The 13,504-nt window shown below is 39.0% G+C and overlaps 1 protein-coding gene across 1 annotated transcript; it reads left to right on the top strand.

Moving 5' to 3' along the window:
- The first annotated feature begins 7,923 nt into the window (after positions 1–7,923).
- On the top strand, positions 7,924–9,885 carry LOC102225064 (red-sensitive opsin). Its single transcript, XM_005815742.2, has 6 exons — positions 7,924–8,075; positions 8,425–8,721; positions 8,840–9,008; positions 9,092–9,257; positions 9,354–9,593; positions 9,686–9,885. The coding sequence occupies exons 1-6, from the start codon at positions 7,976–7,978 to the stop codon at positions 9,782–9,784; spliced, it is 1,071 nt and encodes a 356-aa protein (XP_005815799.1). The 5' UTR covers positions 7,924–7,975; the 3' UTR covers positions 9,785–9,885.
- Positions 9,886–13,504: the final 3,619 nt, after the last annotated feature.

The following is a 13,504-nucleotide window of genomic DNA, read 5'->3' as shown; positions in this document are numbered from 1 at the left end:
CACACAAGAAGCATCAAATCTGCAATTTTTATTTGACATGCATTAAGCATTTCAACACAAATTATTTTAATGTAAATAATGTAAAATAAGTATTTATGAATTTTAGAGAGGTGTAGTGTGGAAAAGAGGAGTCGTCACTGACCTGGCTACACAGCAGACAAAGCTGGTTGTTTTTTCCAGGCTTCATAGCAGCATTCAAAATGGCCGCCCTTCATCAGTCTCTGCTAGTAGTTATATACAAACTCACAACTCAAATTTAAATTGGCCAATAACCTCACCTTCCCAGTGGGGAAAAAAAAACCTTTCACATAAATAATGTAAACAATATCAGTAAATCTCAAGCAAAAATGCTAAGTATACTGTTAGAATTATTGGGCCGGATCAGCGAAGCACTGGCGAAGGCCTAATTTATGTATTTGCAAGATTTCTCGATTACTTTATTTTATTTATTTTTTCCGCCACTTTACGCGGCCTTTTGGAGGCTTTATCATATTCAAAAACTCACCAAACTTGACCCAAAATTGTCCCCCGAAGAAAATTTTGGGATTCCAGTGGAATCGCAAGTGGGCGCGACCAAACTGCTCTAAAGTGAGTTGGGGGAAACCGTAGGTCGTAGAGAGCTGAACCTTGGTGCGCAGGTAGATCCCCCTCAATCAAGAAAAAACGTCTCTTGGAGGTACCCCCTAAATTGCACAGGGAGGCGGCCATTTTGGGTCAAAGGTCAAATTTTGGCCATTTTTCACTTTTACTTATGTCGAACTTTAACTAACTCCTCCTAGAGATTTTGACCTATCGGCTTCATTCTTGGTCAGAATGCAGTTAAGGTTTTAAAAGTTATCAAAAAATGGACTTTTCGTATATGTTCAGGGGGCGTGGCAGAGCGGCAAACTTGGCGTACTCACCAAAACAAACGAAATGCTGTAACTGTCACATAAAAAGGTCAATTGGCACCAAGCTTGGCATGAGTGATCCTGGTTGGATCCCTGACAACCCTGTGTCATAACTGTCTGACGTCATCTAAGCCCCGCCGCCTCAGAACAGGAAGTGTCCCTGATTGTTATGTACCAACAATTCTGTGGAGCCCAACACAGATTGTCTGGCCATTTGTCTATTGTTAAGGAACAGAGGTTGTTCTCTGATGCTAAAGAGGGCAGATAATTTCTACGTTGGGGAAGTAACACTGAGTCTCCAGGATCAAGGAGCTCCTGCTGTTATACGGCACTGTAGAAGTCTATAGGAGAGCAGCTTAACCAATCTCATGCAAGATCATGCAGACACAATCTAATGCACAAGAGGGGTGAAGGGCACATTATAAAATTTTCCATTACAGTACTTGGACTGTTTCTAAAACTAATAAAGATCCAAGTGGAAGTACAACAACGTGCAAAAAGTAAGTTTTGCATAATAGGTCCCCTTTTGACCTTAAACCAGGGTATGTGCTGAATCAAGATTTTAGTGCACATTTACACTCTTAGAAAATATCCCAAAGAAAATAACTATATTACACATTGAATAAAAACGTACAATCACTTATTTCCTCAATTACATATTTATTTGACAAATGTTTGTTGTTCTGGCCTTCTTGGTCTCTTGTAGTTTGGTGAAAAACCTGGAACACAAAAAACCCAACACATGTAGACACACGCAGACAGTGATTTCTATACACTCGTCACACAAATTGTACAGAGACAAATCAAACGAGTAATTAAAATGTTAGTGCCGAAAAGGTAAACAGGTCCCAACATAACATTATGTCCATCTGCTTGGAACAGCCATTTTGTTTCACATCAAAATCTCTACACTCCACGGATGATGATAAAACCTCTGTGTGTGTCTGTGAAGTTGTGATATTCACTAAAGAGCCTTGCTGTGAGGTGAATTCTCTGTGATTTGGGTTTAGTTTCCATCTATGCAGAAAATACAAAACAGTTGGGGATAAAGAGATTAGTTGAACTCGTGGCCCTAAATATGTTGTAATTTTTCTAAACGTTGTTGTTTGTGACATATGAAAAGTTGTATATCACATTTGCCACCTGTGGAGGTTGCCATTTTTCACCTGCCCAATGCGTACCGGGCCGATGACTTGAGTAGGTTAGAGTGGACACAAGACTGTAAACAAAACACAGGAAACCAAGGCTAACACTACGTGATTTGTTTGAAATGTCCAAGCTCTGCTATACGAGTTATCTGTAAAAACAGCCAAATGTGGTTGACTAGACACTATACTAGCAAGAGCTAACGCCGTTAGCAGGCGCTAACACAAAATCAGTTCAAATTGGAAGATAATGCAATTTGAGTGTTTAAAGTGACAACAAAGCATCTTTAAGTCTTTGTGAAGGTGCTTACAAATGCTGTTATGCTGTTTATGGTAGCATTCTGACCATTTCTATCTCAAGCTATTACCATAAACAGCTTAGATAGAAATTGTAGCTCTTTCCAGAAAACACTCTCCTTTAGGGTCGACGACCCTTCTGTGCATCAGCCGCACAGGTCCCAGGTTTGTGGCTGAGTATCTCCTCTTTCTTTCTTCATTTTGACTTCCTCTTGTCATTTCTGCACTGCATTCAGTTTCAATGTGCTTCATTTCAAACTGAAAGGGCTGAACGTTGAGCATACAAAGATCACTGTTCAGTTTTTTTTTTTTACGGAGCTAGCACTGTAGCACCTCATACATCATCTACCCAGGATGCATTGCAGCGTAAACAACATGGCGACGTCCATGTGACAATATTTATTTAAATTTATAAAAACTAGTCTACAAAGTTTTTGATAGCCTATATTTTTTTTATGTCTGAAATGAATGCTTCTTAAATAAATTCTATTAGAACTAAATGTGGATCCCTTTTAAGAGACTGAAAGGTGACTGAGTACTTCAAAAATATTCTTGAGTATCCAGGCTGAAGTCAGCTTTAAAGCAGATAAAATAAAAATTAAATCATCCAAAACGCCACATCAGCACAGAGGTTTTCCCAGAAGAACGCGATGTTGTAACAAGATTACTGGTTTCACTCACCTTACCTGTCAGTGGTCATAATGTTATGGCTAGTTGTTGTTTTCACTCGTAAGCTTTTCTAACTCTTTAATGCAATAGAGTTAAGGCAGTTTGCTGGATAGGATTACCTTTTGGAATAAATGAAGACAGTGGTTACCTGAAGAGAAAATAAAACAACAGATATTCACATTGTAGCGTGTTTGTTTAAATGGCATTTTAAAAAAATGAAATACATTTCATCACAAAAGTCAAATACAAAGTTATATTTTCACTCTGAAGAAATGGGAGTTAATCAGTCCAACTAAAACATCACAGCGCTGGAATTGACTCTGGAACTTCTTACTGCAAAAGCAGGAAAAGGGGAAGATCAGAAAAATCTAGTTATTAAAGGTTAAAAAAAAAAGAAAACAAAAACACTTTATGAAGTGATTAAGAAAAACCCTGAGAGAATATTACCTGATGTTAAGTGAACTCAGAACCATGAGACCAGCAGTGGCCGATTTGGCTCACTTGGCACCAGAGTAATTTTCTGTCCACCTTAACGGTCACTTCACCACACATGTGAACCACCTGTTGCTCAACACAGCAGCTGAAGACCTTTACCGCCAGTCATTCCTGTCGGTTGTCGGGAGCAAATCCGAGTTCTGCTAGTAGTGAACTTTTGCCAAACATGAATAGTTCAGAACTAGCGGAATTCCAGACTTACCCTCGAAATATCCCAGCATCCCATGGAAAGTTAGGACGGTATCAATAAAAAAAAAGAGTTACAAGTTTCAACCTTATGCTAAATGGAGATTTTTGTTACAGTAAAAATGCTAATGCTTCTAACAGTTTTTCATATTTAACAGTTCAACATAAATGCTAACATGAATACAGACATGCAAAAATGTTAGAAATATTTACAAAAGTCCTGAGTTCCAGGTCCATCCTCTTCTTGAAGTGAAAGAAGTCCTTATGCCACACGGAGAACTTATTAAATGTGTGAGCAAGCTACGTCCACATGGTCTAGATCCAATAAGAAAGAAAAAAAAAACAAAACAAAACGCACATGCAAGGATTAAGGTAAACCACTACAGAGGCTTTGATTAGGCTGAGGGTGCTCCTGACGTGACCTGTTATTCCGGAGCGATTACCGTCTTACGGAGTGAGCATGCCAAAAGTAATTACTCTATGCTAAGCAGTTTTGTGGAGCAGCCTGAGTTGTCCGTATAATCTGATTTGGTCTATTGGGGCATGAGATATCCTCACTTGTGTTTCATTAGGTCAAACGAAGACACTGTTGGTTTAGTGCTACGCACTAAATAATACAGTACGTCAGTTCACATCAATTTTGAAACCACCGTAAAACTTCTAAAATACGTACAAGAAAGTTTGAATGCATTCCACTATTATTATACAGTAAAGACATAGGCCTGGGTGTGCTGTGGTGGCGCAGGGGTTAAGCACAACCCACATAAGGAGGCCTTAGTCTTGCTGTCGCAGGTTCAATTCCCAGCCTGGCAACCTTTGTTAGGCAGTGGTTACCTAAAGAGAAAAGAAAACAACAGTCTTCCCCTTCTCTCATTACCCGCTTTCCTGTCAATTAACTATCAAATAAAGGCCACTAGAGCCAATAAAAATTTTTTTAAAAGGACGTAGCCCTATTGGTAAAACTAATAACTGGCATAAGTGGCCAAATAATGCAAAGTGCTAAATTTAAACTGCAACAGCAAAGAGATGCTTGAGAAATGATCTGAAATGATCTGAAATTCCATTATGTTATGTTTCTTAAAGTTTTTTGGAAGCAGCAGTTGTTATCCATAAATTGCTGAACAGGAGGTACACCAAATAGAGAAGGGGAAGACATTCAATAAATGGCCCTAGATTGGGAATCAAGTCACATGACACCACTAAATTTAATGTTTCAAACAATAGACAGATTAAAGCCTTTTTTAAAAAAAACAGTTTTTATCAAATTGTCAAATAAATGAATGGCAAAGCCTAGGTTAGATTTTCAACCAGCAAATAGGTCAAATGGGCAATATTTAACACTGGCTACTAAAGAGTTGGTTGTTGCTAAGATCCATTTGCTAAGGACAGTTGTACACCATAGGTGCCATGCACAGAGAGACAATCTTCATTGTTTCGCTAAAGGTCTTTGCTCGCACAAATTTGCCATTTTGGAAGACCAGAAACAATCGTTTCTCAGACAGGGCTCCAGAATGGGCACATTTCAGTTTCATTTGTACATCTGAGTCATGTCTTTTTTTGAAACGATGACCTTATTTATTTATTTTTGTCTCTATTGCGCATGCGCCGCACTTTCTCAACTGGTCGGTGTTTTTCGGTGTCTCGTTCTGTGGCAGTGATACAGCGCTACCGATTGGCCCTTCATACCTATCACTATGTTTTTAGTGGTGCTGCTTCCTGTCACGTGGATGCATTTTTCTCTTGATTGTGTAAAAAATATATATATACATATATATTTTGCGTGCTTGCCTCTGTGTGGACAGGGCCTTAACTGCCTCCATGGGTCTATTTTGCTTCGTATAATCAGAGGTATTTTGTCCAAGATGAACAACCTGCTGCTGCTACGTAAAATATGAGACACACCTACAAACTCTAGGTCATATTATTACCAGACTCTGCATTATTAAATATTTCAACTTCCTCTGTTTCATTTCAATAACTGTAACCAGCAGGTTTGTTGGCAATAATAACTTTGAAGCTTTCCTTAGTGTTTTACCTAGGACACTGAACAACTCGTATATTGGGACAATAAAATTCATACTTAAAAAATGACATTATATAAAATATTGCCTATTTTTATTAATATCTACATTCACAACATCACCAACTCTTTGGCCAATGTGTGAATACTGAATATAGAGATATATTCACAAACTACAGCTAACGCTAGCTGTAGTTTGTGCTAACGACTTAGCAACTAAAAGGCTAATTTATAATGTAATTCTTAGCAGTGGGATTCATGTACAAGCTGTGACAGCTGTTCCAAAAGGTTTTTCTCCAGACACTGCGACAACATTGCATTTTATGAAAGTTACACTGTCACATATATAGACAGGTGCTGCTACGTATTAAACTAGACATATTTTAAGACGTGCCAGGAAACAAAACAGATTAGCAATAGCATGACAAAAGAAATAAATCACGGTTAGCTTGGACACACACAGGAGTGCTTCCAAGCAGAGTTGTACAGAGTTATAAAATACTGGAATGTCAAACTTAGTAAATATCTTGATGTCAATTGCGTTATAAATCTGTTTTCTCCTTTAAGAAGTTCATCTGTTTTTCCATTGCCCTGTGACCGATGGGTCAAAGCTATTTGTGTTTTATCTGCTGCCACGATACTTTGTTCAAGCGGCTAAATACTACATTAGCCTGTAAGATGCAAGTTGGTAGCACTTGACAAATATTAGGCAACAACTATTGCAGTCCAAACAATCCTTCCGACAGGAACATTGCACACAATGATCTTGTTATTGAGACATAGTTGCAATATTTTGTAGAGCCTAATCCAAACTCTCTGCTTAAGGCTTAGAATATAAAATGTTCAATTAACTTAGTATGTTTTTTGGGTTTTTTACATGAGAGCAACAGGAATATCCAGATAATAACTTGCAATATGCAATAGAACAAGCCCAAATTACATAGAATGGGGAAAAAATATCCTTTCCAAAATGTCTCTATTGTGTCCATGTAAAAAATGCATTTTGCAAGATGGCAGAACTTTGGCACTCTTGCGCGTTCCATAGGTGAGAAACACAAACAGTAATTATTTTGCTTGTGACAGATGTATAACCTCCTCTAAAAAAGCAGAAATATCTGTAATTATAGATTATTAGCCTTAGAAATCATTAAATGAGGAACTCCAAAACTCAACTACTGGTTTAACTGATTACACAGAAATGAGACTCAAAACAGAATCACCCAGTTTAACAAGTGGGTCAGTGACATCAAGTCTTACTTCTGTAAAGTCGACGAGAGGCGGGGTGCACACTGGACACGTAGCACAGAGACACAAATCCCTACAGTACACTTAATTTCAAACCACCAATCAGCATGATATGTATGTCCTTTGAGCAGAAGGAATAAAAAAAACCTTGCAATTAAGAGTGTGCTGCTGGACTACAAATTCCTGCTTAACTGCTTGCCTAGTCCTAACCTAAGATGACCCTCATCATATTAAGGGCTAATGATGGTAAAACATTAACAGTTGAAAACACAAAATAAGAATAAATAAACTCTTCAAACAGAATTAAAAGTGTTTCAAAACCTTAGAAAGCAGCTTAGAAAGCAAAGTTTTCATAAAGTGGATTTTCTGGAACGGATGTCGTGGCCCAATAATGCAATTACGGCAATGACGTGAAGAGGAGCCTAGTAGGCGGGTAAAAAAAAAATCCAATGTTCTGGGGTGAATCTTCTTTCCGGATGGATTAAAGGTGTCTGACTTGCTCCACATGTCAGCATTTACAACAGTCACGGTAACAGTGCCACAGATCTCTTCTTATCCTCAGAATCAGCCTTAAGAGGTGTCTGTCCTTTCTAACCAACCAGACAGTTAAAGCAAATGTAAAAGTGTATTTGTTTCCTATATAAAGCAACATTTATTTAAAAAGCACAGGGTTATGTTTAACACACCTGTAAGAAGTATTTGTTACTATGTTCCTGGAAATCTCATACATAAAACAGTGAAAACTCTGAATTTAATCCACATATTAGGTGAGAGTACGGAAATCCACTCAGTGTCTTAACCTCGTTAGACCTTTTAAGTGTACTTAAAAAAAAAGTGTTTTACTTTGTCTGGTAAGATCCGTGCCAAACGGCACAAGGTGGTTGTAATATGATTGTGAAGTAATCCGCTCAGAGGTCACTGAATGCAACGGTATAAAAGCTAAAGTGTGATGTGAAGCGCAGATCACCTCGGGAGGTTACAAGTGAGAGGAAGGTCTGAGAGCTGAGAAACCTTCTTCCCAGATCAGGATGGCAGAGGAATGGGGAAAACAGGTGTTTGCTGCCAGGCGGCACGAAGATACAACAAGAGGCTCCGCATTCACATACACAAACAGTAATCATACCAAAGGTAGGTTTTTTTGATTTGAATTATTTTGTGTTTAGACCTGCTGTTGTTTAGAGACGGATTTTTGTACAGTTCCACATCCTGACATATCACCGGACTGAGACGAGCTGTAGTTTATGAACCACTATTTGAACTAATGCTGACAAGCACAACATAAACTACAGTGTTTTTGAAAATTTAGATTTTTGCTTCGTTTTTATTTAAACACCGACCGATTAGTCTGCAGTTACATACAACATTCTTATAACAGAAGTCAAGATAGCAACATGTGACATTTAAAAAAAGACGATGCTCCTGAATTAGAACAAAGTTTGACTGCGTGCGATTCTAAGACGCAGACCTTTGCTTGCAGATCCTTTTGAAGGACCAAACTACCACATCGCTCCTCGATGGGTTTACAACCTCTCCACGTTCTGGATGTTTATTGTGGTCATTTTATCAGTCTTCACCAACGGCCTCGTCTTGGTGGCCACAGCAAAGTTCAAGAAACTTCGTCATCCTCTCAACTGGATCTTGGTCAACCTTGCCATTGCTGATCTTGGAGAGACAGTCTTTGCCAGCACCATCAGTGTGTGCAACCAGTTCTTTGGATATTTCATTCTGGGACACCCGATGTGTGTCTTCGAAGGCTATGTTGTCTCAACTTGTGGTAAGTTGTCACAGTGGTAAGTTATGTTACAGACTTGCAAATTCATTTTAATCAAACCTAAAGATGAATCGTGTTTGTAGACTGTAAAACTGCATGTGTGCACCCTTATTCTTTACAGGTATTGCTGCTCTTTGGTCCCTGACTATCATCTCTTGGGAGAGATGGATAGTTGTGTGCAAACCCTTTGGAAATGTCAAGTTCGATGCCAAGTGGGCCACAGCTGGAATAGTTTTCTCCTGGGTCTGGTCTGCAGCGTGGTGTGCTCCTCCCATCTTTGGATGGAGCAGGTAATTTAGATAATCTCCTGCTTATGTGGTTTTTATATCCTCAATAATCAGCAGAGCAAGAACTGATTGTTTCCTTGTATCAGGTATTGGCCTCATGGACTGAAAACGTCCTGCGGGCCTGATGTGTTCAGTGGGAGTGAAGACCCTGGAGTCCAGTCCTACATGGTTGTCCTCATGATTACATGCTGCATCATTCCTCTGGCTATCATCATCTTGTGCTACCTGGCTGTGTGGTTGGCCATCCGTGCTGTAAGTTTTATCCCTCACTGCTTTTTGTCACTTTAGTTTTATGGTAGCCCTAAACAAAGCCTGATCAAATCTGACCTCATGTTTTGTTGGCTACAGGTTGCTATGCAGCAGAAGGAATCTGAGTCGACCCAGAAGGCTGAGAGAGAAGTGTCCAGGATGGTTGTAGTCATGATCATAGCTTACTGTGTCTGCTGGGGACCCTACACCTTTTTCGCCTGCTTTGCCGCAGCCAACCCCGGATACGCCTTCCATCCTTTGGCCGCTGCCATGCCTGCATACTTTGCCAAAAGCGCCACCATCTACAACCCTGTTATCTACGTCTTCATGAACCGACAGGTGGGCATAGCGATACAGCTGTCACATTTTTTTTATCATAACAAATATGTTTTTGTTTTATATTTAATTTCACTTTGTTCTTTCATTTGCAGTTCCGCACATGCATCATGCAGCTATTTGGAAAACAGGTGGATGATGGTTCTGAAGTGTCCACATCCAAGACAGAAGTCTCCTCTGTGGCTCCTGCATAAACCTTCATGTTCTCTGTTTTGGAAGAAAAAAACTACTGTGACCTGTACAGAAACTATTTATTGTATGCTTGTTTTCTTTTAATGAACATAGTTGTATTGCAAAAAAAAAAAAAAAAAAAAAAAAGAGTGAATGCATCATGCATAAATGTGTAACTGAACTTTTTTGAAATGAATATGAAATATAAGGCATTCTTTAAATTTTGCTTTCTGTGTATTTTTGATTAATTGATGTCTTTTACAGTATGGAAGATAAAAAATGAAAATTAATACCATAAGCGCAGGCGCAAATAACTTTATTAAGGCTGGGAGAAAGCAAATCCTGAATCTGTACTAATTGGATAAAATATTAGGCATAATAGGAGCTTGTCGCGTAACCCAATGGGTTGCATCTGTCTCCATCGTTGCATCCTTGGGGCAAGACACTTCCCCTGCTGCTGGTGGTCAAAGGACCCGGTGGTGCTGATGGATGGCGGCCTCTGTCAGACTGGGCCAGGGCAGCTGTGGCTACACTGTTGTATCTCACCACCATCAGCGTGTGCATAAACTGGTGATTGTAGTGCGGAGCCCTGGGCTTGATAAAGAGCTATAGAATGCATACTCTTAATCGATTCACACTTAAGTCGCAAAAATAAAAGACTTCTAACTCAACTTAGACTGAACTTGAACTCTGGATCCGAGACTTAAGACTGTCATGACGCACAAATGTTTGGTTTTGGTTCCCCGTACAGTAGTGTTTGTTTTCTGAGAATTTCTGGGGGTTTGTGTGTCATTTTATTCCTTCCAGATCTTGTGTTATTTGTATTTAACGTCCTGTCATTTTAATTCACTTCTTTGTGCTTAGCATCTTGCGTATTTCTGATATTCTCTATGTGCATTTTGTTGTGGGAGATACATTTGTGGACTTTGCGGCTCTGTTACTAGATCAGGCACCCGTCTTGAAGTCTGCACCTCCTTCTGAGGTTCTCCTTGCCTGACCAAGTTTGGGAAGTTTCTCTGTTTTGTTTTTGTTTGTTGCCCTACTGCCAAGACACCCTCAGCCTTTCTAGTTTTGGTGGTTTTGGCTTTGTTTCCGAGGTCTCCTGGCCTGACTGTGAAAGAAAAGTACATTTTGTTGATCCGTGATCCTGGTAATTCGTTTTATTTTTACATTCTCTGCCCTCAGAGCTGGATTACTTTAAATTCAACAGCTCTGGGGATTTTTATTTTCTGGAGGAGAATGTACAGCTGACCCTAAAACAAAGTTCCACTTTGTTAAAATGGCTGCTGCCCGCTGAGATAACAGTGTGTGCTTCTTCCCCCCCAACACATCCCACTGATCTCTCCCCTATCCCAGAAATCCCCTCTCCCCAAGCCTCTGAAGACACCATTAGGACAACGAGATCTTTCAGCCTTCCACCACATCTTACCTACCTCCCTGTTAAGTTGTTGGCAGGCTCCCTCTTCTGATTTTACAGACTTTCCTTTTCACTAATGTAAATTTGGGAACACAACTCATACCACAACGAGATCAGGCCTTTTATCTTCAAGCCCCTGAGACAAAAACAATAAATTCCACTAAAAGTCACCATGGCCTAAGTGGAGGAAAGACTCTTTTGAAAACATTCCCCTGTTGAGTTGAAAGTGCTTCCTCTCTTCCTGCATACTCAAACTGTGTCTGTCCTTTTCTGCTTCCCCTCAACTGTCTCTGCAATCTCTCAATTTTCTCTGAAATCCTCAAGATATTTTGTTGCTGTCAACATCTCTCTTCTTACTGTCTCAGCGGACACACTGGGGCTCTGCAAGGTCTTACATGTTCTACAGCACATTATAGCAAACTATTGTACTCACCAAGAAGAGAATTTTGTCATGTCCTTGGAAAGGCTGTCAGCATTTGACACACATTCTCCTTTCTTCTTTCTACTCCTTCTGAGTAGTTAGAATGTTGACAATGTCAGGCAGCTGGTAATGAATCGCTTTCAGTCTACACCCAACATGATCTTGTTGTGGACAAAGACTTGATGGAGAAGTCTTTCACATGTCCCTGGAAAATTGTCCAAAGATGGGCACAGCAACATCTGTGAACAGACCTACTATGCAAAGTGTCTTTGTATCAATCAATCAATCAATCAATCAATCAATCAATCAATCAATCAATCAATCAATCAATCAATCAATCAATCAAAACGTTTTATTCAGACACATACATGGTCCATAATAAACAAAAACGGACTAATAAACAACAACAAGACACAATAAAACTGGAATGTTCATCCATTGCTGTAAAGCCGCCGGTGATTCCACAGGCTAGAAAACAATATAACTGAGCTTTGTAAGGTTAATGCTGTTTACAGTCTGTTAGCCTACAACTACATCTGTCCACAAGGTTTCAAAGCACAATAACACAAGTTGGTACATTGGCATTTATGAACATCTGAGTGGCACTACTCCATTGCCACTCATAAGCAATGAGTGGCAATGCTTATGCAATAAGCAGCATCCTCATGCCATCATTGTACGTCACCTGAAGTTTATACATTCTGCTTTTTATGTAGTACTGCTACAGGTGGACAGTATACATTGGAGTACAATCGTGCTATGAAGAAGTTGAGTGATATAACAGAAAACTTGGTAGCATCTCCAACAACTAAGTTTAGTGTGTGATTTCCACATGGCACACATAGGGCTTTGTTGTTAACTTCTAGGACTCTACTGTAGAAGCATTTAACACAGCATTTACCATTGCTGTGTTCATACAACTGTTTTGCGTTCTCTAAAAGCAATATTCTGCTCTTCAATCAAGTCACGATAGCCACTAATCTTTTAAAATTTCCTTCCATTTAGTAACTTCAGCATTTCTTAGATCTTTTCTTGCCTGATCGAGTCTGTCTTTCAAAGTGTGCCATTTCTTCATGACGGCGATTTATTTGCCACACTTGTGATTCTAAAAATGGGCATAGATATTTTTCCAGTGGATAAAACCACTGGAGCTCAGGTTCTCCATTTACACTCTTAAGGTAAGAGCCTACAACTGAGATGTGTGCTTTACTGTAGACAAGGCAGGAATTTTCTCCCCGTTCTTCATTACTCTGTGGTAGTAATTTGAAGTAACCATCACTTGTCTTTAAGTCTTGTGGCCAGAGTGCCAGATCATCTGCTATAGCATGAACATCAGACTACAAGGGCTCTTCCTGACTCACAACGTCACAAGGCTAAAGAAACAAAAGGGCATCGTTACATTTCTTACATTTCTGTGAAGATCTGTAGTTATTCATGTTTCTTTAATCAAGTCTGAAAGCTTTGACTTGCTTTTTTAAGCCTTTGGAATAGTGCTACACTAAATGGCTCAAATATTGTTAGCTTTTCATGTCTAACATGTTAGATAAAAAATGAGTAAATGTATTAATTCTAGTCTTTTGATTTAGTTTTGTGAAACCGACATTTATTCCAAAGCAAACAAGTCAATACTGACAGATGCTATATTTGGGTGACATTTAACATTAACATTGTAATTTGTAAAGCGACTAATCAGAGGACTTTAGGAATACAGTATAAGAAAGATAGTTGAGGTTTCATCAGCCAAATATGCAATCATGTTTTAGAAAAATGATTAAGACAAAACATTTCCAAGGGTAATAATGTGTAAACATTTTAGATCCATTCATTAAAAATGTATTGTCCTAACTTTTAAACATTAAAATTTCAAAAATGTAAGAAATGATTAAATTTTACTATTTGACACTA

Source organism: Xiphophorus maculatus, chromosome 20 (assembly GCF_002775205.1).
Source record: "Xiphophorus maculatus strain JP 163 A chromosome 20, X_maculatus-5.0-male, whole genome shotgun sequence".
NCBI lineage: Eukaryota > Metazoa > Chordata > Actinopteri > Cyprinodontiformes > Poeciliidae > Xiphophorus > Xiphophorus maculatus.
Note: the sequence above shows the minus strand (reverse complement) of the source record. Positions and strands in the feature narration are given on the sequence as shown.